The sequence below is a fragment of the Lagopus muta genome, chromosome 20 (genome assembly GCF_023343835.1).
Source record: "Lagopus muta isolate bLagMut1 chromosome 20, bLagMut1 primary, whole genome shotgun sequence".
Classification (NCBI taxonomy): Eukaryota; Metazoa; Chordata; class Aves; order Galliformes; family Phasianidae; genus Lagopus; species Lagopus muta.
In genome coordinates, this window is record NC_064452.1 from 2,590,277 (window position 1) to 2,615,675 (window position 25,399).

The 25,399-nt window shown below is 44.4% G+C and overlaps 1 protein-coding gene across 10 annotated transcripts in view; it reads right to left on the reverse strand.

Annotated features, from left to right (window-relative positions):
* The window catches only part of VMP1 (vacuole membrane protein 1), a 67,935-nt gene that overhangs the window by 37,789 nt on the left and 4,747 nt on the right, over nucleotides 1–25,399 (reverse strand). For 7 of the 10 annotated variants that reach the window (XR_007380736.1, XM_048966901.1, XM_048966899.1 and 4 more), the window contains 6 exons: nucleotides 23,658–23,759; nucleotides 21,856–21,991; nucleotides 19,780–19,870; nucleotides 18,295–18,405; nucleotides 7,370–7,537; nucleotides 2,863–2,994 (listed from right to left, as the gene is read on the reverse strand). Coding sequence is in view for 9 of the 10 variants with exons in the window: in XM_048966901.1 (XP_048822858.1) it covers nucleotides 2,863–2,994; nucleotides 7,370–7,537; nucleotides 18,295–18,405; nucleotides 19,780–19,870; nucleotides 21,856–21,991; nucleotides 23,658–23,733 (714 nt within the window). In the remaining variant the exon portion in view is untranslated. Of the gene's footprint in view, nucleotides 1–2,862; nucleotides 2,995–7,369; nucleotides 7,538–18,294; nucleotides 18,406–19,779; nucleotides 19,871–21,855; nucleotides 21,992–23,657; nucleotides 23,774–25,399 lie in introns of all 10 variants that reach the window. The other 3 variants (XM_048966902.1, XM_048966898.1, XM_048966897.1) reach the window with 1 other exon arrangement.

Consider the following 25,399-nt stretch of genomic DNA (forward strand, 5'->3'; position numbering starts at 1 on the left):
ACGTGCACCAGAAACCTCTGCCAGCTTATGGCACTTCAGCACAAGAAAACTCAAGAGCACTTCGCAATCAGCAGCCGTTAATCACGAGCAAAGGAAAAGCCCTGCACTCGGGTGCGTGGCCACGAGGCACAGAGCTCTGCTCGCACTGTATGATTAGCAATGTGCTGCCCCAGCACTGAGCAGCAGATTCACTTCCCCTAATTGAGAGGTTGGTTTGAACGCAGTGCTGCAGATCCCTGCTGCCACGAGGGAGCCCTGTAAAAATCACCACTGCCCTGGAGTTTGACTGGAAGAGAGTTCAGAGCAACTTAAACATGTATAATTCTAAAACAGTGCCTAAGCACTAACAAATCAGAGCAAGCTCTGCTCCTATAGCATGCTGGGCTCTGCATCGTGTGCAGCTCTGAGAAACGAGAGCCCTGCCTGTAAGCCACACTCCTTCTCTGGGACAAAGCCACTCAATTTGAACAAGAGCAGCCACAAGGCAGGAGAAGCTCTGGAGCTCAGTGTGTGCAAACAGGACAGGCTCAGCAGCACGCACAGATGTGTGGAAAGGAGAAGTGAGTGTGCTTTAAAATGAGGGGCTTTTCCAAAGTACAGCAATGGGGAAAGTACGAGGCAGACTCGCATCATCTGCAGGATAATGGGTTTTCTCAAAACCCAGCTCAAGGAGAAAGGTCACTTGGATTTACAATTGACACAGCATCACCCAACAGACTCTTCAAAGTAAAGTAAATAATATTTCACTCCATGCAGTTTTGAATGGAGGACTAAAAGAGAATTAACAGTGTAAAATTTTAAGTTCCCTTTTTTTTGCTGGTTGTTTTTTAAGCTGCCAAACTAGCAGGAACATTCCCCCCTCAAAGATCAGTCAGGCTGGATGTTCAATTCATGGTCTATTCTCACCATAGAAGATCCTCATCTGGTTCTCAAAATTACCATTGTTTTTTGAGAAACAGCAGCAAGCAGCTCTAAACAAAACACACGCAGGCAGAACGTCAAGCTGTTTGGCTGTGCCTCGTAGGCATTCTCTACTGAGCAGAAGTAGAGGGGGAGGCTATTCTTCCAAATGCAACACACCCGATTTCACGCCCTTCAATACGGCAGGCTGAAGCGAGACCTTTCTGCTGAGAGAAGGCTTCTGCCACTTGACGTCAAACAGCCGTGCAGCCTCCATGGAGTGACACACTTGTCACATTCCCTGCTTTCATGGCCACAAGACCTAAACCTGCAGAATGGCACAAGCTGATGTAGGTAATACAGACTGTTACTGAGCAATTTAAAAATAGACTTTATAACTGGTCACGGAGTTGCAATTACAGAACAAATAGTGATAAGCTGTGCTAACGATTGGGATTTACTCAAGGTCATAGGAATAGGCAGGCCTGCCTCCCACAGACATCTAGCAAAAACACGATCGATGCCAAAAGCCAAAAGGAAGTCGTATTATTAAGTGGAAAAAACTCAACTGTCAGTTTTATAAGTGCAATACAATTTAATCAGACTGTCAAAGCCTCATGTTAAGAGAATTTTATAGAATCCAAACCACAAGTGTAGTTCAAAAAGATTTTTTTTCTTTCTGGCTATCCATCCACAAAACATGTTTCACTCCCAGCTCAACTGTCAAGAAAATAAAATCAAAAATACTGTTAAATAACAGCACCATTTTCCCTAATGAATGACACAGTGCCACCCTTCTGCTCAGAGCAGTCCATACAGCCAGCCACGCTTCGGCCTGTCCTGACAAAACGCTCTCTAGCAAAAACGTTCTGCCCAAGAATCTCACTGTGCATTCTGGAAATGGCTCTGGCTGCTCCCAGAGCTTTATGTGCTGTAATTTGCTGGGAGTTTCAGTAAGCACAGATAGCGCCTCAGCTCTCAAGTCATGCATTTGACTGTCGGTGTTGTTTCTTTAAATGGGACGTGCTTTTTATACAGCTGGGGATTACTCTGCCAAGCAAAGACTGACAGCACAACAAAGACCAAAGCAGTTTTGTTTTTCTTTTTGCCCCCTTCCACTACATCTTCAAAGGAACAGAAGAATTTACTAATGAAATAGCAGGAAAACCCTATGGAACTTTTTAGCAGGGGAAGGCTCTCATAAAACACAGGGCTCACTGTTATCATTACTAGATTGCACTCAGTATTTCCAAAAGCTTCGTCCATTATTGAGGAGGGGAAAAGAGAAGTATTTATTTATATCAAGAAAGTTTCCTAGCAGAACAGTTAATGGCTATGGATGGCTTCTGAAGAAGATGCAAACTCCTGTCCTGAATGCAGAACTGTAACATCTGACTGACATACAGCATCAGTTGCAAACTATGTTATCACACAAATGGTATTTAATCTTTCAAGAGAACAAATCACAAGATCAACAACATAAAGGGATTCAGGGCAGTTTCACTGCATTTTTCACATCAGGAAAAATATGTTTCCTCTGACTGATGAGGCTGTCAGCAGCCAAGGTCATGTGGGGAGGGATAAGCTGACTGACAGTCACCTGGCCCAGGGAGGCTTTAAACGCAGCTTTTCCATAATCGTGGTTGTTACAGCCTCTCCTCTGTCACCAACCTGTTTGCTTTCTCTCTACCTATACTGTGCTGCCTTTAGAACTGTAAATAAATGCAGCATTCGTAGCAAATGCTTTGGCTGCACTACCACACGTGCTTCAACAAGCTCAATTCTCAATCTCCTACCCCAGAGGTATCTCTACCTGACGGAGAATCTCCCTCCACCCCTGGGAAGTCCCTTGTGTACTTGCACCAACTGATCTTTGGCCTATTCCCATTTCACTGCAATGGTTATTTACTCCCATCTAGTAATGCTGTGTTTTATTAATTCTTTCTTTTGCACTGTTCTTACTTGTGCAGTCTCTGCATGTTCCAGCATCTCCTCAAATTCCTGGTACTCTTCATCATCAGGTTCAGCACCAGAGAGCCGGGCTGCCCTCGCCATGAAATACGGAGGCAGCTCTCCGATGGCTGTGCCAGCACCCTGGGAAGAGAATAATCCAGACTTATTTCTCTGCTCTCAAATGGGAAACGCGATATGCATAGACAATTCAAAAGGTTAGAAGCCAGAGATGTGTGCCACGTTATAACTGCAGAGCTGTGCTTTGAGGAGCTTGCTTTCATCCACCAGGACAGCTTTTTCCTGACATTAAATAAAAGCCACTAGCTTTGAGATCCCATTTTTCCATATTAGGGAAATGCAGCTTTTCTCAATGCAGAGCCACACTGCAAGGTCACTGCCGTGAGCCCTGCCTGCCCTGGGGCCAGCAGTGTGCTGCTCTGGGGTGCTGCAGCCCATCCCCATCCCACTTTCTGGCCCAGCCCAGCCATCTCGCCTCCTGCACGGAGCCAGGCACACTTGCCAGCATGTGACAGCTCCTGCACAGCCTGCAGAGCGATCTGGGAGCTCCTCCCCTGTGCCGTCATGCAGTTTACTTACGGTTCACAAAGTCATGAGACCTTGTGCAAGTGTTTATTAGAAAACAGGGTCAAGTTTTACTACAGCTATGAGCAAGGAAACAAAGCTCGATCTGGAGATTTCTCTCTCCTTAAGATGGAATAAAGAAAGCCAAGAGAACCAGAGATGAAAGCAAGGTTCCTTTCTCACCACAGGAAAATTATATTTGTTTTCTCAAGACATCAAATGACTCATTTCAGTCTTGTGGGTAAATACAACTTTAGCTTAACCAAAGAAAAAGAGTAGAAAAGAGAGACGACCGAGACTGAACATATGGATAAACAGAGGCTAATGAAACAGGAACTTGGATTAAACTCAGAATAGTTTAAATATAGGACAGGTAACACACAATAGTCGGGCAGCACACTGGAAAAGTGCTAAAACTGAGCTGCACGCAGATGGCTTTTCTTTCTTAGGGTTGAGAGTGAGTAACAAATGCTTTTCTGTGCCTTTGAAGCTATGTAAAAGCCTTTCAATTTCCTTTGTTCCCACTCTATATGCAGCTGCATGTGAGGGAGAATTCCAGCTGCTGTGGGTACTCCAAACCAACAGGTTGTGGCTTTCCATCCCGCCATTCTCTGCAGTTACCCCACCTGCTAAGGTCTCACTTCAAGCACATCATCACACGTTCACGCCTCGTTTTCCACAGCAGAAAAGCTCAAACGGGTGCAACAAGCTGAACTTCATTAATCTGCCTGCTGCTGGCACAGGGGGGAGATCAGTCTGCACACAGTAGCAAGGATGGTTCAGAAAAATTCACTTGAGGTTATGTTCTCGGGGTGATGCAAGAGCAAAAAGTCACATTGCTCCTCCAGGCTCTGCCAATTCGCCTTGGCTTCGTCCTGCTAGCTGAGGAAGAGGCTTGCATGCGTGTACTGGACGTGAACTTTCATTAAAGTGGATCAGTCACATGCCCATTACAAAACATCTCCGAGTTGCAGCAACATCATATGATTTCAGGGCTACCCAAGATAGGTTCCCTAAGAATGCTTAAGGAAAAAAATAAAGCAAGCAATTAAGGATACAAGCCAGTAACTATTTAACTGCTTTCTGTAACATTAGCTCTGTAACACTGAATGCAAGTTCTGCTGGCTGCAAATTGGAAAAGCAAATAGGTGCTGAGCAAAATTCTTTTACACAGTATATTGAGAAAAGGAAATGGGGAAACGACTCCACTAGAAGAGTCGTTAGAGCTGATTTTGTCCCAGTCAGGATACAGGCTGCCTGTTCTGCTAATCCCCAGCAATTAAAGATTTTTATTCTTTCCTCTCCTTACTTGTACAAAAAAAAAAAAAAAAAAGAAAGAAAAAAAAAGCTGCAACACATTAAAAACGTAGGGCACTATTGAGTTCCTCATCCCCGTGGGATAGCAGGCTGTGAAAACTGGCATACACCTAGCAGATTGTTTAGAGGAGTCTTTCTGCAGGCCAGGACTGGTGGAGCCAATTTTTATAGTGATTTTTAAAACCATCATTTCCATTTCACCTAGTAATTCCTTAGATACGGTGGTATTTAATCCCAGCAACACTCATTATCAGCAGAAATGAGAATCACTGACGTGCAGGGGAGCAGTAATGATTTTAATCTCTGGAAAAAGCTGTACCTGGTTTAGGTTGGCTGGAACAGATGCTGATGTTTTTGTGATCTGAACCCAATCCCTTCTGCAGAGCAATCCCTGCACTCAGGCCTTGCAGGATGCTCAGCCTGGGCCGCCTTACAGGCTGAGCTCTGCTGAGTGCCCCTGTGGGACCATCCCACTTTCAACATTTTACATGAAATCTTATCTTCCTACCCCTCTCCTGCCTCCTTCCAAACAATCAAGGAGATCAGCCAGCTCTCACTGCAGCCTTTTGACAGCGTTTCACTTTACAAGGCTGAAGGAAAGAGGCTGGCAGCGCTGCTGCACCTCTTCCTCTCAGAGCTCCACGTGCTGTGCAAGGAGCACATCTGCACACATCCAGTCACTCCTTTGCTTTTGCATCTACCCACCGATACATTCAGATTTCACATCCAATTAGAAGTTCCCACTTTCACTAAAAAAGAACAAACCAAAAGAGTTCAGTCAATGAAATCCAATGAGGAATTACCCTGACTATTTCCCATTTCACTTCCAAGCTGAAAATGAATTCAAATCAAGAATTTTTAGTAAGGTTCTGAGTTGTAAAAGCTCATCTTGCTTTGTCTTCTGGAGGCTGCTGTTACTTTCCATTTCAGTGGGATCTGGTTTAGATACGACAGAACCCAGAGTTTCTTCAACAGTTTCCATAAAACATGAACTGGAATTAGGACAAAAGAAACACACTGGAAGAAGCAGCAGCAGTCGCCAACGTGATCTGGCTTACAGGAAATTAGCAAGCGATGTTTATGTACTCATGAAACATTCCAAGAAAGCATAACATTACACTAGACACCACTGAGAGACTGGGATGCTCCCGAGGGAAAAGCGAGTGGAGACAGAGGTCAGCAGCAAGGTGGTGGTCAGGGAACTCCAAGGCGAGAAGGGAAGGAGGGGAGGGGGATGGTTTGCTCCCTTCTCCTTTCCACAGCCTGGACCAAGAAATGCTGCTCTCACAAAGGACTGGAGGTACTGCTTGCTCTGCTCTGAAGGACGCAAGCTTTCAGTGCTTGCAGTGCTATTAATTCATTTCTGAGCTAATTCTCATCATTGTTCAGTTATTCTAGATGCTGAAGATTAAGCAGCGCGTGTTTACCCTTAGTTGCGTTTGTATTTTGCAACCTAGAAACATGATTATAAATGCCATTTTTGTCTGCATTAAACAAACTCAAGCAGAGGCAGAGCAGCAGCAAAATAAAAAAAAGAAAAAAAAGCTTACATTTGTGGTCTTATAAGTACTTGCACCTCCAGCCACCCATCAAGCATTCAGGGGAATCTGTGCTCTCATTAGATAGACTGAACATTAAGATGCACTTTGCTTCTCGAAAGGGCTTCAAGTTCACTTTTTCCATGATTAAAATCACAATGGATTTTGTAAATTACTCCACATGAACACTGTGAGCTGTACATTACTTTGTCTGACAAGACTTGAGTCCATGATGTCACAGCCTCATTCCTGTAGGCAGTGGAGCTGCTGATCAGTTCTAAAGCTGTAGCCACCAAAGTTCCCTTAAGATGCCTTCTTGTACCACTGGGCAGACAGCAAATGCTATTTGTTTTCAGGATTTCCTCTCTGCACATTTGAATTTGACATTTAACTTAACAATTAAATGGTCCCTCAGAAGAGGAATCCAGCAGTAAAAACAAGGTGAATTGGCATACAGTTCTCAGCAGATCCATCTGTGTAAACTGGGATTTAAAGTCACCTATTCAGAATGAAACAGACTGATCAAAGTCATCCAAAAAGCAAACTATACAAAAACTGCAGAGGGAATAAAAGAAACAGAAAGGAAGTTCCAACGACAGCATTTCCTGATTCACTTAGAAGCCAACCTGCTTTTCCTGTTTGAAGTGAAGAGTTTGCCCTGATGGAAACAGGCAGAGAAAAGGAAATAATATGCAAAAACATGTAACACAGCACTGTATTTAATCTGATTCACTGACAGAACCCAGAATAAACACCTTGGCTGCAGCACCAGGGCCTGAATCCTTTTATAAGAGTATCTGCAGCTTGCCTGAAGATATAAATTCCAATTCTTTTGAAGCTTAATGCTTAACTGCATGCAGTGTAACAGTTCGTAAGTCAGTCCTTCAAGAACTTTAAGATTAATACTACAGGGGATCAGTACTACACAGCCAGCGCAGAGAAGGTCGATCAGGAAAGCAGCACTTTGTACCACAGATGTAAATGCAGCAGCGTTAAGCCATCGTCATTTGGCTGCAGTAAGCAATTGCTGAGCGTTGCTGAACAGAGAAATCAGGTGTGTAGATTAAAGCAAGCCTTACCCACATGCAGGCCTCCAGCCTGACTTTTGAGATGATGGCCCACAGGGAGATGGATCCACTGCTCAGCTCCTCGTCAGGGCAGATGATCTGATCCGGGTACGGAGGCTCAGGAAAATTAACAGAGTTACATTCATAGGCAGCAAGAGTAACTGATGCTATGTGTGGACCCTGGAAAAACATAATTCCAAATGGATTTCATGTGAGTTGTAATGAAGATCAAAAGAAAATACCTGCATTTACCCCATTTGTCTCTGATGCAAAGAACGTAGGCTAAAACTTTCTCTCTTAGGCCACTGATGATGTTAAATATGTTAAATAACAAACAGACTTTTTCTAAGACCATCTGAAGGGCCACCTAAGCTATTAATACTTTTTCAAAAAATTCTCCCTTGTCATCAAATACCAACATTAAGGAGTCTTTCAGTTTCTGCCATGGCATCGCACAGCACGGCACTGCTGCCAGGGCAAAGAAAGAATCCTTACTTCTTAAAACAGGAACATTTTCAAAGCTTTTAAATGGTCTCATTAAGGCATTTACAGCCAGCAGCTTTATTGGAGCAGGTGTTCTCCCTACTCTTGTTTTTAGAGGATGAAAGCATTTAAATTCTATGTTAAGTTTTTTAACAACCAGAGCTTATCACATCTTCCATTGGAGCTTTGCAACTTTTAGATCTTTCTCCAAAGATCTGTGGCTTTAACTCATGCCTGTATTTCTGCATGTAGCAGAAAGTGACCTCACTGCTGTTTGCTAAAAGTGGTCTGAAATATAAATCAAAACTGTGGTGTTATTTAAATGCCACAGAGATGGATTTCTCCTGCTCTCCATCTTACATTAAACGATTTCTGGGGCAAACCACCAAAAACGAGCATCAGTGTTGACTGAAGAATTCAATGCTTCAGCCTTAAAGAACTGCTGTTATTTTAATAGACAAGAAGTCGAGAGGCAATCCTACAGCTACATTCTGTACTCTGAACCCAGCACTAGGAGATGTAGAAGAGAAATCCTTTAAGTGAGGTCTATTAGACCAATAACCTGATACCTCCCAAAGCCAGATTTCTTACAAAATAACGAGGGAAAGAGAAAGTACGATAGAACCCCACGCTGCCATTTCCCCTTTTGAGGCTCCCAAAGCTCACTTTGAAAAGCAGGAGCCTGAGGTATGAGAATCTTACAGTCTTCATTTGCACATGAGAGGGTGAGATGCTGCAGCCTCGCACTAAAGGTGAAGCCTCAGTGCCTTTCTAGACTTAGGGAAGATTTAATTGGGTTCACTCATGCCAGCATTTTAAGCCTCAATGAAGAGACCAGAGCACCTACACAGCCACATCCACACAGCAACTTATCTCATGGCAACGAGATACAAATTCTGAAGTTCACTGAAGTAAAATAAGAAAGAAGAGATCCAGAACTTGATACACAAGAAGTGATTTGGAAGGAAGAATGAACAAGTGACTTGTAGCATGTACAAGAGACACTGTGAGAAGTCACACTGACGATGGGCTCCTTTTTGGTAACAGCTGCAAGATCCTCCCCTCCCATCCCAGCAATTACTGACCTAAACAAACACTGCATTTCTGTTTTACTCATGGAGGACAGGGGCAAAGACGGACTGAAGCTCTCCTCAAATCACCAAGTGCATTCATGGCAAACCTGGTAACTTTTCTCCACCACGTTCTAAAGCTCGCAGAATTTAGTTGCACCCCCTGCTTCCCCTCCCCAGTCTGACAGCCAACCTGGGACAGACACTCTCTTGAGCCATCCTCCTTAACTCACGGATTTCACCTGCAGAAATTGGCAGTAGAAGTCTCTTGAACATGAAATCTGCACGGAGGAAATCCCCATGCACTTGAGTTTAAATGACCATTTCCTACGTTCCCTTGAGATTAAGCGCAAGCTTGCTGCCGAGGCAGGGCGACATGGTGTGTGAATCAAGAAGTATGATTTTCAGTTCCACAAAATTTGGCAGGTCAGCCACACTACGGTACAGCCACAGCCAGCTGTGATGGCAGGCCGTTACTTTCAGTTTTACAGTAGTAAAATATCATCTGTGCTGTAATGAAGCTCCCCCATCCTCTTTGCAAGGTTTCACTCAGAGCGCTGCCAGCATCTCTTCTCAAACTGCACACTGTGGTGTAAAGAAAGCTCTGTGCTCCCAAGAGGATGCAAAGACAGAATGCCTTCTCTGGGAGCTCCTTGCCATGAGCTGCTTCTTCCAATGGGGTTACCACCCTCAGAATGGCCCAACAGTCCCAAAGCATCACCTCCTGTTAAGAGCTTAACCAACAGACGTCTGCAAAAGGAAACATCTTACTAGTGGCAGCCTGTGGAAAAAATAAAGGCATTTGCAAAGCTGCTGTAAATAGCCAATGAGCCACCTGGAGACTACACCAATTGAACATCATTCTTCTGCTGCAATGTGAACAATTCTATAATGGAAAGAAGTTGGATTTATGGAACCCACTGAAGCCACATTTTAACTGGAATAAGAAATAAGCATAAGCAGTTCATGTAGAGCGATGAAGTGCAGGGTCTTCGAAATCAGGGAGAGCCAAAGGAGAGCAGAACAATCCCGTGTCCTCGCAGTGCAGCCCAGCTGTCCTGCGAGTCAAAGGGCCAGCAGCTCGCAGCTCGGCAGCCTCATGCATCACCCCCACATCTGCTTTTGTTCAAGTGCTGCTTTGAGAGCTCACACAGAGCACAGCACTTCCACAGAGCCCGGTTACCAAGCACCTCCCAAAACAATGGCTGGCTGACCAGGGCTGTGGCCGCAGGGAGGGTCTGCGTGTTGCAGAACAGGCACCATTTTGCTCTGTGGAGCTGTTTTAACTCTGCTTTAAGAGCACGGGGAACCAACTCCAGGTGCCACCTTTGGGAAATCCCAGGCAGTCCACACTCAGATGCACAATCTGTGCCCCTTTGAGTCACAAGGACTCATTTCACACTGGTTTTTAACCCTCTCCAAGCAATACTTTCCCATCACCTTCTCCCCCTCTGCACATACTCTGAGGTTTACCTCTTTCAATGCTTTAGGAAAACCTCTAAGACCTCTCCTCTGCAACTCCACCTTTAAAAATAGCTCCATAAAACTACTTCAAACCCTCATACCAGACAACAAACACTAAAACCAGCCGACTCAGTAGACGTGCTGCTTGCCAAACCAGGAACAGTCACAGAAATTCGAGGCATGTAAGATCCTGAACACAACTGTCTTTTCCTCACCCTCTTCCAATGAAGTTTTTCTTCCCCCATTGCAGGAGGCACTCACAAGGGCCAACGCAGGAGAAATTGAGAAACGTTCTGCTGACTCGGGCTAGAAGCATTTGCTTGCCACTGCTGACGACCAGCAGGAGCCTGTGGTCAGGCTGGAATGCCATTTGTTAGAAATATCTGTGCCATTTAAAATCAAACAGGACAAGAGCTGGTCACCAAGAGCAACTCAACATAAATCTATGCTTTACTAATAGTAATCTGGGGAACGGCTGGAAATCCCTATTTGCACAACTCTTAGAGAAGGCAACCTTGAACTCCTGAACTCACAGCCTTCAGAGAATTTGGAAGTTTAGTGACTGAAGTCACCCCAGATAGAATAGATGCTGCTAATCCTTAGAAACGAGTTCAAATGTGTTATGAAATGTCTAGAAAGTAGAGTCTTTAAAAAAAAATAAATCTATAAATCACATTTGGAAATTCACCTCTGCAAGGCAAGACCTCTAAAAACACCCTGATGTTCATGTTATTTACAACAGAGAAGTCTTTACCAGGAGGAGAAATGACTGCACCTCCAATTAAGAGTGAATCACATTTTCACGTTATTAATCACTCTGTGCATCCAGACTGTGAACAAACCCATAGCTGCAAACAACTGCATCTCAAAGGCAGTCCCTGCACACAACAGCCATCCTGCGTGCGTGCTGCAGCACAAGAACAGCATCTAATTTTAACTTTTTTTCTTTGGAGAAGACATAATTTTAGACTGATTCCAATTTAGAAATATTAGAAAAGTGATACGTCTGCCAGCAGGAAAAATATTACCCTGAACTCACTGCTGAACTTAACGCACTAAAAATCTGTTTTCCTTCATGGACATGGAGCTTTTCACACTGGCCTCAAGACTCAGCCCTTCCACAGGGGGGGAAACATGTCATTTTATATTTGATTAAGATAAATTAGAAAAGCAAAAGCTTGCTTCTCATGGGAAACATCCTGCAAGCGTTGCCCCAGGCTGCGACTCATCTCATACTTGTCTCTGAAGCCACTACACCTCTCCAGAAAGTAACACCATCTTACAGCACTTTTTTTTAATCTCCAGGAGCAGCAAACAGCTGCCCACAAAACAAACTGCTCTGTGATTACAGGAGGAAAGCTGGGTCTGGAGGTGGTCAGTAAATATGTTGATCCAGTCTGTCTGTGTGACGAGATTAAAACGTCTCGTGATTTGATGTGCTGTCTGGTATGCAGTATAGGACATAGAAAGGGTCTCAGAATGAAGAAGGATCCCATACCTACAGCATCCTCTGGTGACACAAGTATCCATCAGGCAGCCAGGGCTCTAGCACACCATCATGGCATTTCAAGCAATGTATTAACTTCACAGTCACATGTCTGTTAGCAAGTTTCCATTCCCACTTCAGTCAAGCCTTGCCCCACGGTGCAGAGCTGATGGAAATTCCAAACGATGAGCCACAAGCTCTGAATATGACTGAACATGAACCACCAAGGGAGCAGGCACGTGGTCCTACGGAATGCAGAATGGGGCCATGTTGCTACTTTGAGGAGTAGCAAGAAAAGCAGACGCTTTGTAAAGCTATGCCCGCACTGCTTTCTATAGGAGCAGTCACACGGAGCCACGTCAGGAAAAGGCACAACTGGAAGAATCCAAGTTCATACTCTGGTGCTGACAGAAGACAAAAATAATCTGTCAACATTTTTTCCTCGCCCTTCCTTAGTCAACCACTTATTATTACTAAGGAATAAATCACAGCATCTACTCAAATTGACACTAGCAGTGATGATTGGCTTTAATGCCTTCAATTAGAGATTGCCTTGCACTGTTATCATTATTTCCAGCCTGCTCAGGGAAGCAGGGACGAGAAAAGCACAAAGTTCAGGCTGCTCATTTGGAAAGAAAAAACAACCAACAGCACAGAGACTGCGAGAGCAAAGGAGGAGAAAGCATGATGTGACCTCCCAGCAGCCAGGGTCAGCCACAAGGAAATCAAGAGCAGATCATGAAAACCAAGTGTCAGCATCTGAAAGGTAAAGTCCATCAACCACTGAAAGGAAGAGAACGGTGCACCAACCGCCTCACTGACCCTGCAGCCTGGGGCAAGCTCAGACCCCACAGCTGCCCAGAGACTCAGTATGGTTTAAACATTAACATGACATGAAAATTTTGCAGGCTTCTGAAAAGTCAAAGTAAGGAAGCTAACCCCACACAGCTGGAGGAGCTTCCCATTAGCAGTTTACTACCACAGTTCCAGCTTGAGATAAACTGCCCAGCTCCTGACGTGCAGCGATTCCAGCAGCACTGGAGGCCATGTATGGCACTGGCAGTCATCCTGCTTTGGGTGCTGACTTGGATGGCCCAGCAGCTCACAGTGGGGCAGGAGGGAGGTTCATGCTTCCAGCCTTCCCCCAGCTCCCTTTGAGGCTTTGTCACCCTCACAGCAGGATGAGCAGCTTCTCCCTGCATCCAGGCACCAGCTGGAGGGGAGGTGGGGTCGCAGCCTCCCAGATGGGGCTGCAATATTTGTTACCTCCACAGCATAATCCAGAAGAACATAAAACAGAGGTGCTGGCTGTATCGATCAGTATTTCGACACGTAAAACAACAGTGGGTGCACTCACTGCACTCAGTCTCTAGATGAACGTTTTCCCCTTGCCACATTTAATCTCAGATGTTTTAAATGCAAGGAAGGCACCCAGGTTACTACTCAGCTCATCTGGCAGCAGTGCCCATCTCAACTCATGGGCACTCCCAGTTCATCAGCACATCACAAACACAGAGGCTGCAGTTTCAAACAGAACAGAGCCCATGTGAACTGGAGGCAGCAGTTCCCAACAAGAGATGTTAAGCAAAGAAGTGATTTTGTGAATTGTGTTGATTCAAGTATTCCAGGATGTTCCATTGTGCAGAGTGCAGGACAGCTGGAGGAAGCAGGTTTAAAGGCATGGAGGAAACAAATGAAAGAATACGTTGCATACCAGCCTTACACAAACAGGCTCCATTTCAACTTGCTTTACAATTGAATTCTGTCTTCTGCACATATTTTCCCTTAAGTGCCTTAATTCAATAGCAGTAACCTGATCACAGATATTAGACTGAACCAGGTTTTATTTCCTAGGCTGATGTGAATTGAAGAGCTGCAAGGAGTGGATATGAACACTTAACAATAACTCAGTGCTGAGAGGGGGAGCGTGCTTGTGTCCCCCCACCTGGTTGGGCAGCTCAGGTTCTCCTGCTGGCTTTTTTCCTTTACACACAGAACACATCACCTATCAGTTATTCACGATCATTTTGAATGATTCCCCCTACAAAAAAAAAGCAAAAAAAAAGCAAGTTTTTTTATGAAGCAGAAAATCACTGAGAAAATACTCCTGTATTAAAGTCACTCATTAACAGGGGAAAGAATGAGAATAAATTCTGTGGATTTCCAAATTATAACGCGTACTTCACAATGCTGGAGTGAGCCCTGCTGTGTAAGCTTTTCTTTTGAGAACCACTTCTGTGATTTTACCTCGGGTCTCCTCACAAGTTTGGCTGTGAGGGCCTGGATCACTGAAACAAATGCGATTTTAAAAAGCGTTCAGTAGTCCTGGCAGGAAAGAGGGGCGTGGGGGTATTTGTTTTGTGATGATGCATGCCAACAATGCTTTGGGGTTTTTTTTGGGAAAAGTTCACAAGCTCACGACTGCACGACGTGTCTGATTCTCAGTGCTCTCATTCTAAGCTCAGCTCATTTTGCACTGGGCCAGAACGTGACTCCCTCTGGCTGTGTGCTGCTGTGCTCTCCAGAGGCCAAAACGCGACCTCTGGCCATAGCCAAGCCCTGGAACCAATTCAGAACAAAAGCAAGATGTTGAACCCTCCAGCCCAGATAAACCCCGGAGGGCTCTCCAAAGTCAGCCCAGTCAATGAAGGCACTGTCTTTGCAATGTGCTTCTCTTTAAAGGCAGTTTTCAGTCTTTTCTCAAGGCCTGAAATTATTGCCACGCTCCTTCTCTCTGCTGCAAAACACCCGAGAAAGAATGAGGTGACAAACCCACACATCTGACAAAATCCCAGCTCTCTTCTGACCTCCGTGCACAAAGCATTCCTATTGTACCTCACATTTCCTGTTTGTGTTGCTCTGCAGCCCGGCCACCGAGCAGAGCTCTCCGGCAGTTGCTCCACTTGGCTCTATCAGCAAGAGAGCAGAGATGGGGATTTAAAAAAACAAAAACACAAACAATTGCAGGCAGCCAGAACTTGCGCCGCACTTCTGACCTGTAAGGAATTCGCTCCCATTCATCCCCCACCACTACAGATTGTAACACAGCATATATACAGAAGGGACTTGTATCAGCTGGCTCTCGCACGAGGCTTTCTGATGGGCATGAATTCTAAGCTGATGTCCTTTCCCTCGATCACATCATCTGCAATCCATTGCCAGAGCTGAACTGAAACCAAGTCAGCAGTATGAAGATGGCAGAGGGCAGCTCCAGCCCAGCGCCCCACCAGCACTGCCTGCTCCTTCACTCCACAAGCACGAGCAATGCCTGAGAAGTCATCTCCCTGCAATTAAGCAATTCATGCCACTTGTCTTTTAATATGCCACCAATATAAGAGCAGACATATCAAGTCTAAACTCTGCCCCCAGAACGACAGCCCTGTATGCCGCTAAACCCTTGGAGTCATTAATCCTAATAGCTTTATTTCCTACAGCACCATATCGTGATTACTATTTTTAAAGTGTTTTTAAAGAATCCTGAAATGACTTTAATGGGCTTTGGGAATAAAAGCCAGCAGACTTGTTTTGAATGTGTCAGAATAAAGAGGATTCTTGGAAGAGCAGACTGCTTTCACACTGCTGTGCTGAAACCTGCTCTGTGCCAGCCCTGTGCTCAGTGCCAGCTGCAGCTGGAGGATCCTTTCTCAAAAGCCATGTCGAATTTTACACTTACTGCTGGCTACGACCAAGCAGACAGCACTGAGCTGGGAACCAACGCAGCAGATAACATGAGGATCCTCTAATTATATATAGCAAGTCCTTGAACTGCAGAAATGTCAGTTTGATCGCAGGCTTTTTGTTGCCAAAACCCACCTTTCCCTCTCAGACCAACATCATTCAGCAAGAGCGTTCTGGTGACCAACAAAATCAGAAGCAGATGTGAGCTGACAGCATTGGGGGCAGTGCTGTGCCCCCAGACAGAGGCTGCTCAGGATTGCAGGCTCTGCTTTAAGCCAGCCCGTTGTTTCCTGACCCTCAGCCCTGGATCTCTCCTACAACAAAGTGACTGGCGTAGATGCTCTGAAGAATCCAGATAAATGATAGTTCTCAACACTGGAAAAAAGCTCACCGGGCCAGGAGAGCAAACATCAGAGTCACTCACATGCTGCACCTATTGCACAAGCAGTGAAGTGCCCAGTTAGCAGGCTGTGCTCACAGACAGCACGCTGTGAATGAGCTGCAGGCACCAGGAGGGTTATATTTACAAGAGATGCACCTGTGTCACAGCTGAAGCAACTCAGCACACTGCACCAACAGGTGCCTACATGCCAGCAATTCCTACCCCTCGGCCCTCGGTGGCAGAGACAATGCTGCAAGCACCAACAAGAGCCCAGCAGCTCATGGGTGGGCCTGAGAGCATTGTTCTCCAGGCATGTAATTGCATTCCCAACAATCTCACCCTACACACAGATTTGAAATGAGCAATTAATTACGAGCAATTTTAAAACACTTACAGAATCTGTTCTCTGCTGCCTGCAAATCCCGGCACTGAAACAGGAGGGTTTGGTTTTGTTTTGGGTTTTTTACTTTTAATTTCTTTGAATCAATGGAAGAATGAGGTTTGCCATAGTCAAGAAACATAATTAAAGTATATGGAACATGGGAAGCAGATATGTATTCATGTGAAAGTTAATACAGTGGACTTGGCCACAGCTACTACATTTCTACTTTTAGAGGAGCCTGCTGGACAATTAAAACAGTAAATTATTTTAAAACTCCTCCTGAAAGCTGGAGCTCCTGACTGCTTTGTTCACAGAGGGTTAAATCCAGGAGTCTGAAATAATTTACCCGTAAAAGTGGCAGCGACTGCCTCAAGTTCCTGTTCCCTTTCACACAAGGTGTAGCCTCAAGCTCAGTGGCTATCAAGGACTGGACAATACTGCTGAGTGCCTTACTTATGTGTATTGCTGCTGCTGTACTGACAACAGTAACAGATCTGGCACTTAAAATGGCAACGTGCAGTCAGGGCAATCAGCCCGTGTTCCTACACTCCCACTGCCATCTAGTGGCACGCAGCCACGCGTGTTCCACCACGTTAAGTTCCCCAGAAGTGCGTTTGTTCTGAACTTAACACCCTCGCTAATCGCTAATTAAGCCAACGGAGACTTAAATGTCAGAGCAGGTTGTGGCCTAACACAGGGTTCCAATGAAACTCGAGCGATATGTTGTGACACTGAATGGAAGTAATTCAGAACTAAGGAAACAGCTTGATTTCCAAAAGCAGAGTAAAAGAAAGCTCAGTCCATTCCACCATCCTTCAGAGAAAGAAAATAAAAAGTGCTTTCCTTACAGGATAGCAGTGTGGGAGCAGCCAATGGTACAGAATGGGAGCCTTTCCTATTCTGCTTCCTATCGATGTACACCAAAACATAACCCAGTGTCAGATGCAGTTTGCAAACAATGGAAAACATCAGTTAATGACTAGATTTCTGACAGAACTGTGTAAAAACCAAGACTAGGGACAGCACTATAAACTCTCCAAACAGCTCCCAAGAGGATGCCATGCCTTTGGTTAGAAGTCTTAATCCATAAGGTGTGTGTGCATTAACTCGTTTCTGTTTAGCAGCACTCTCCTTTCTCCTGCACTTTCAGCCTTTAGGAGAGAAGCCACACTGACAGGCTGACACTGCTGCAAACGCAGCTGATACAGATGCCACTGGATTTCATAGGCACTGCTTCACTCCATGGAAAAACACGAGTTCTTTGTTTCCTGTAGTGCTTTCTGTGTTATTGTTAATGATTAAAGCAGTTCTGAAAGTAAACATCTGTAATTGTCCCAAATACAAGATGACATTTGTTGCATAAACTGGTTTTAATTATTTCGTGGCCATGAATCCTTTTCTTAAATCCAGGACAGTGGTTTCATAAACAAGGAACTAATCCAATGGCCAAAAGCAAAACACAGCCAGACATTTCCCCAACTTTCCTAGCTGAGCTGAGATAAACAACATCAGATACACTTTCAGAACAACACAGAGTATTTTCTCTTGGTAGAAAGACATTTTTCTTGCCATTATTATCAAAGCAAAATGAATACAGACTGAACCTCCAAGCAGCTGCCTATTCTTGGTCTCTCTGATAGAAAAGTGATCATTTTAAGCTATGAAGAGCGGACTGAAAAATTGTTAATGGAAACATTTGAGCTGAGCACTACAAAACGTTTTATTTATAGCAGTAAATGACAGCACAGAACACTGCTGATTTTGACTCTGTTTCACAGTGAGAGTTAACAGCATACAAGCTACACAGCAGGGCTATGCAGCACAGAGCAAGATGAGTACTCATAGTGCACTGCAGTATTACACTGAGTATTTCTTCTCCTTCAGAAGTATTTGACATTTGCACTTACGAAAGATCCCTTATTCACAAGATCTTAAAACCACACAATTGAAATACATGATTCAGATAAAACATGGGGCATAAAATACGCTTACCAAATAGAGCAGAAAGGTGTGAAGACCTGTTCCAAGTCCGACAGAGGACAGGATGCCCAATCCCACCCAGTAGGCACACCAGAAGAACTTCTTCTCCATGTACCGCACATACTGAAAGAGAAACCACCAAAGAGAACAGAAACAACTGAGGTGATGTCTCTCAGAGGAGAATGTTAAAGCTACAAGCTAACACAGGTGATGGTCTGCATTATAATAACTGAACCAGGTTCTTCCATTTGCAGCTTACTACAATTACAGCACAGACTTGTACAGAAAACACTTTTTGACAAGAAAAGCCTACAGGCCTTATGATCAACAAGTTCTCAAGGAGAGGGATGAAGAATTGAGGACACTGCAGGCTGCACAAGCCTTGCCAGTCCCACAGGTGCCAGGTTTCTCCCAGCAGCTTCCTGCAGAGCTCTGGGGAGGCGCTGCCATGCCCAGCCCATGGCCAGCAGCAACCTCAGGGCAGTGCAACTCAACCCCAGTTTGTAAGAGCCATCTAGTGGTGATGAGCATCCAGCTCTGCTCTTCGTGCTGATGAAGGCACCAAAGCAGGATTTCTTAATGAAGGAGGCGTTTGGGCATCAGGAAGAAGAAATGGCCACTGCTTAAGGCTCAAGCATGGGATTGAGTGAGGATGCTATGAGCTGAAAAATCATTTCACTGCACTATGAGACCTGTTCCAAAAGGCCAAAACTCCTGTTCCAGATCCATGTGTCCACCAGTTAGAAACACAGCATAACAGTAAACAAGTTCCCCGAGTTTGGGAACCTGCTGATTTTCACAGTAACAGCACTAAGATGAGTCAGCTGCACAAGGAAATGTCCTGCTGGGTTAACAAGGGCTGCCTCCAGGGAAAATATGAAACTCGAGGAGAAACGGAGAAGGGAAAGGAATAGACATCATCTCCTCATGCTTGGGGCAAGCGCCTGCACTTCTTCAAGTGATGCAAAAGCATTAATCATCACGTAACCCCAAACAACTAAGTTTTTAAAACAGCCATTTTAAGACAATAGGCACATAAGATACAACAGAGAGAGAGATCTGAGCCATGAAGCCATTTTATGTCAACATCTATGCCTACCCTGATTGGTCAGGACCCCCTTCCATAGCAAGAAACATTTCTTGGAAATCCATTAAGTTCTATCATGACTCAGATTTTCTCTCCAGAGCTCACACCACTGTTGAAAACTTGTTCACAACTAAGGAGTGCTGCAGCATCAGAGGTGTGCTTACTCAGTCAAGAATAGCTGAGAAATGGAACACCTACGTATGCAACAGAATAGAAGACATACACAGCTGATCCTCCCCCATCCTTCAAACACAACACACCCACACTCAATACAAGGGGAGTCATGAACAAAAAGCCTTCAGCAAACAGGGGCTCGAAAGACACATTAGAATCTCACAAAGATCCGATTCAATCCCCAGCACAGCTAGTTTAGCACAGGTACAAGTATCAGTCACTCGAGAACCTCATACCTGTTGATGTCTTCCTTCAACATAATACGTAGCTGTAAGCACTGCAAGCATCAGTAAAAAAGACACCAGGATACTTCGCCGATGCCACAATCTTAAAAGACAAATAGCAGTTAGAGCCTTTCATAACTTAGCATTCATTTAAAAGTAACTTATTTTGTGGAGTGGGATTGTGTGGATGCAGTCAGTATGGCAGGTGAGAAGTCTGCTATTATAAAAACACAAACCTCCCCAAAAATACATGGGGAGCCTTTGTTCTTATGGAAAATCTCTACTTCACTGTTTTGTTTGTAAATAAAGAAAAACAAAGGCGCTGTCTGGAAGCAAACACAACCTAAACATCAAATGTTCAGCTTTAACAAGAGCATTTCATACCCAGGGCAACAGTCCTGATCAAGCACAGAACAAAGCAGGCACTGGCCCTGGGGAGGGGATGGGAGTGGGTAACAGCAGGGCTCACTTCAGTCCACTTGTTGGTGGGCAAAGCCACAGCAAAAATCCATACACTACTCTGGTTCTCTTGATCTGTTGAAGAGAATCTATTTTGTGACAGCTCAAAGTTTAGTATGTATGTTTTAACTGACTGTGAAGTATCAGCAAGCTACTGCAGGTAAGGGGGAAAAGTGTTTTTCTATGTAATTTGGCAGCCAGCTTTTGCATGTGACCAATTTTACAAGGTTGCAACAACCCTGCTTGATACAAATTCCTTGATTGTGTGGCCACATTTATTTTCTGTCATCTAATGCTATAAAATCACAGACATAGCAAACTATAACTGTAAGTTATCAATTTAGATGGAAGACAGAAACCTGTAGAAATACAAGAGGTGTAATAAAGAAATACATTCAGAAATGTTTCAACATTTAGCAAGCTGAAAAAAGTAGCTGTTCATATCACTGCAAGAATTAGATTTTCAAGTGACTCTCACCATTTAAATAGCAATTTACTCAAGTGGAACACAGGAAACCATTAAGATTCAATTTGAGGTCACCTTCACAGCTCATGGTACAGTCTTATTTTCTGCAAATATATGGTCATGCTACACAACACAGCTGTGGTTGTGTAGCTCTGTGTTGGGTAGTGGTACATAACACAGATGTGCTGTGCAATCCAGGATGCAAGTATTATCTGTAATAAAATGCAATATCTAGACAGCTGGGAAATAGCCTAAAATAACACCTCAAATTCTATTTCTGTGATGGTTGGAGATTGTTTGAAACAGCTAAGGCAAGATGTGGGAAAGCACTGCTCAAAGAAACAGTTTCCAGTGGTAGCTGAAAGAATGTAAAATAATTGGGCTTTGGGGAATAGATGATTTTGGGAGTGCAAAATGGGATTAAGCCTAAGTAAATCTGCTATTTTTCATTGCAGAAGATGAAAATGGAAAACAGAAGTTTGTATCAACTGAACTTATGTGTCAGCACATCAAACCCAGCCCAGCAGTCTGTGAACAGAGCCCATTATCACCAGTCTCAGCTCTCTGCAAAGGAGCATTAGCAGAAGATGTTGGAAACATGCAATTAGCAGTTACAACTAGAATAAAAGCCCATTCCATCCAGGGTGTAAATGATGCTAGAAATGCTTTAATAAGTAATTTCCTGCTATGAAAGGGACCACACAGCTTAGAAGCAAAGTCCTCCTTGCAGCACCAGAAATAAACACCAACACAAATTCCACGTCATCCTGAACCTTGCCCTAGCTAAATTACTCAAAGATCATAAAGTGATACTAACACACACATTAAAAAATCAGTGCTTAACACTGCAGTCTTAACTGCAAGATCTCTTGCCTTCAGGATCCCTAAACACTGTCCCATTCTTTCAAATGGAAGCACTGCAATTATCTTCCATTGAGACCTGACCACGTGTGCACTTCTGTCACTGAGGCAGAAGGTCTGGGTATGCAGCTGGAAGCGTGGCATGTGCCAGTGGCTGCCTTTGAGGGACAAACATAAATGTTTTCTGGAAAAAGAGCTTTAAAGCTATGAATCATCGGGGAAAGTGAGATGTCAGAGTGAGCTACTGAATCACAGCATGGGTTTCCCCAGAATGCTTATAAAGATAAAGAAATTATCTTTACTTTATGGTCCATTCCTTCAAGTTTATTAGAGTTTCCAGGAAAAAATACTGCAAGGTAACAAGTGGTTGCCTCCAGAGGACAATATTCAACCTCTCTTCTCGGTCCCTTCGCTTCCGTTCACTCAACAAAGAGGAATCTGCAAATGAAAAGCAACAGAAATATGAAAGCACAGGCTGACAGTTCAGATTCCACCCCACCCAAATTTACACAGTTAATTATTTGCTTTGTTAGGGAGCGAACACGAGCTCCACTCATCACCTTCACTGATCACAAAGCATTTGCTCCAAAGCCATGAGAAATCACGTGTCCTCCAGTAAAGAAATGTGGGGATTTTCCCCTCCATGTAGCTGACAACCATTCCAGAATGGGTGCAGGGTGCAAGAAGTCTGTTAAATGTATTAGCATTATGCACCATTAGTTTCAGATCAGCTCACACCAGGTCAAAGGCATCTCTATCGCCCACTGCACAGCCCACATTTCACTCTGAACTTTCAAGTTTGGTTCTCTTCCAAAGTTATTCTCAGACTGCTCCAATCGAAGCAGATTGAATTACATGTGCTCTCCACACACCCAGTCACCGTGTAACTGGATAACAGTATCTGCCCTCCCAGTAAGAATCCCTGGGTTATGTTAAGCCTTGCCAGGCTGTTCAGCTTCTCCAAAAGGAGCCTGCCAGAAGGGAAGTGCTCCTGTGCTCCTGTGAGAAGGCTTTGCTCACACACCACAGCCCCTCACTTAAACTGACACGATACATTTCGTTGCTTCTAACCACAGTGATTTGGTTACATTGCAGTGCAGTACCACCATAACAGCAACTGCACCTCAGTCACGGTGCCCATCTAATTTTCCTCAGCTGTAAGTGCCTGTTGCTTCAGATGAACTAACAGGAATCCCACAGCAGCAAGTACTGGACGCCCACACTCCCCAGGAAGGCTTTGGTTGGCTCCATACACACAAGCACACGCTTCTCTTTCAACCTCAGCTCATTCCTTGCTAAAGAAATTTTGTTCCCCACTTTTTCCACTTAATATGTCTAATAAAAATGCTTCAGCCCTGGGTTTTTTGCAACTTTGTATGATTTTAGTAAACGTTGTAAGAGACTGCAGTGGTGTAAGCCTGTGAACAACTTGAGAAATCACTTGATTACAAAACTCAATTAAATATGGAACTGGCACATTCAAAGGCAGACAGGAAACCAACTGAGATGATAACCATCTCCACACCACACAGAGCATTCAGTGACAAAGGTCTTCATTAAATGTTCCCAGGTTACCTTTCACAAATTCTAAACACCAATCCAAGCTGATTTCAGACATACCAGTAAGAACAACAGAGGCAAGGCAGGAGATGAAGCTGTTAACTATTTTTACCAGCGACGTACAATTGAAAGTGATGCATTATAGTGAAGTTGTCAACAGAAAAGCTAGAAACTGGGAGACTGAAAACTGGATTTCTCCCAGAGCATAACAGATTTTATTACCCATACCAACTCTTCAGCTGTTAGCTTGCAGCCCCTACCACTGTTAGAGGATCACATGCATACGAGCTACAGAGTAAGAACACTGGAAGGAGAAGTCTGTAAGAGAGAAGCTGAATGGCAGCAGATAGCATGAAACCATTCTGTGGCTTTACATTACAGAAGTTCTCCAGATTTCAGATTGAAGTTTCCAGTAGTAATTCAGGTGTCTCCTTTTGCATTATCTGGGCATAAAGCATACCAACATAAATTCCTTTCAAATCCTGTGCTGATCACTTACACACCAAGCTGACCAGCTGAGAACATGAAGACATTTCCTACCTACCTGTGAAGCTCCCATTGTGCTGTTCTTTGCTCATTCCTATGCGTCTCTGGTCACAGTCTGTTCCATTCTCTGCCATTTCATAGATCACTCACGTACAGGGATCTAACAGAACAAAACTAAAGAGCATCATGTCTCCATTGCTGTTACAAAGACTCTGTTTACTCAATAATCAAAGGATGCATGCAAACACCCAGCAGCTCCCCAAACCACAGTTATCCCACATTACGCCATGAAAAAGCAGAAGTGTTTCCATTCCCACAAATGACAAAGTTGAAAACCTTTCTACCTACAGAAATCCGAATTTTTGCACTTCAGTGACAAAACTCCCTCATTTCTATGACTGAACAAAAGCTTGTGAAACAGCCCTTGCACCCAGCAGCCCACTGCTGGCGCTCTAGGAGGAGCAGAGCATTGCATGGGCTCCCATTCATTCCCAAAGTGAAGCTCAGGCTTTGACTCTCACATTAGAGGATCTATTCTGTGGGTAAGCCACATGCAAGCAGATCTCAAAATGCTCCCAGATTCATAAAAAGAACCCCTCAACATGGTAACCAAGATCCAGAGTTGCATCTCACATCGTACGGTCTAATATCTCTAAAGCAGAAAAGGAAAGCTCTGCACTGCCTGATGAAAAGCATTTGGAAAAGCCAACGTTCTCTGCAAGTTCAGTCTCTCTTCTGATGAGATCAGCCTTAAAGTTTCACGAGAACCACTGTGGTTTTCCTTATCCAGGAAAGGAAATTGCACAGCAATTGGAAGCCAGCATAAAACGGAACATTGCAAGAGCTGCTTTCATTCTGCACAGTTGACAACGCTTGTGCAACTGAACACAAGCAGCAGCCAGCCAGAGCCACGGCGTTAAACACCCTCCCATGAATCTTAGACCAGCCTCTGGAATTTCATTTTGGAGAACAGAGTCCCACAAAGCTAAAGCAACTCGTTTGCATTACAATTCTCACTGCCAGGAAGCTTGATTTACAGGGTTTGATACGGTGCTTTTGTTGGGAAACAGTGTGATATTAAAATGACAGGTTATATAAAACTGCCCAGTGCAGGAAATTAAAATTTTATAGCAAAAAAAAAGATATTTCCCCTTTGATTTACACTGGCCTTCAGAGCCAAAGCAGCACTTTAAGTTTGGTAAACAGCAGTGAGACCTTCACTCCCATTTAAACTGCAGCTTCTGGGCCCAGCACTGCAGGGCTCCCCAAGGAGCTCGGGGCAGCAGAGGACTGAGGTGGTACAGCAGGAGCTCTGCAGCCATTCATTCAACAGCAGACAAATGCAAAATTCCTTCCCTCCCCCCCCCAGCGGGTGGCTGGAGTCAGCAGAGCCTGGCTGCAGGGCACAGACCACTTGCTGCAGTGACATATGGATCATATGCTGGGCCACCTCCTGGTCTCATCAGAGCACCGGATCCCCACAGGCTGCGGAGCATCCAATTTCTAGTGATGGCACTTACATGGGGGTTTTGCTTTGTACGTGCATAATGGTATGTATTTATGCACATATATCAGATCCATGTACACACACACAAGCCAGATGTGCACATACTGCACACAGAAAGCTCCTTCTCTGAACAGCATTGTTGGAAGTGGGCATCCACACTTGCCAGCTGCACAGAAGCTGCTGCTCCTGGGGCACCACACAGGAGAGTTCCATATTAGGGAACTGCAGTCACATTCTTAAACACCCCAAAATTTTACTCAAGCCATCAGTGGAAGTCACACGTTGCTCATTAC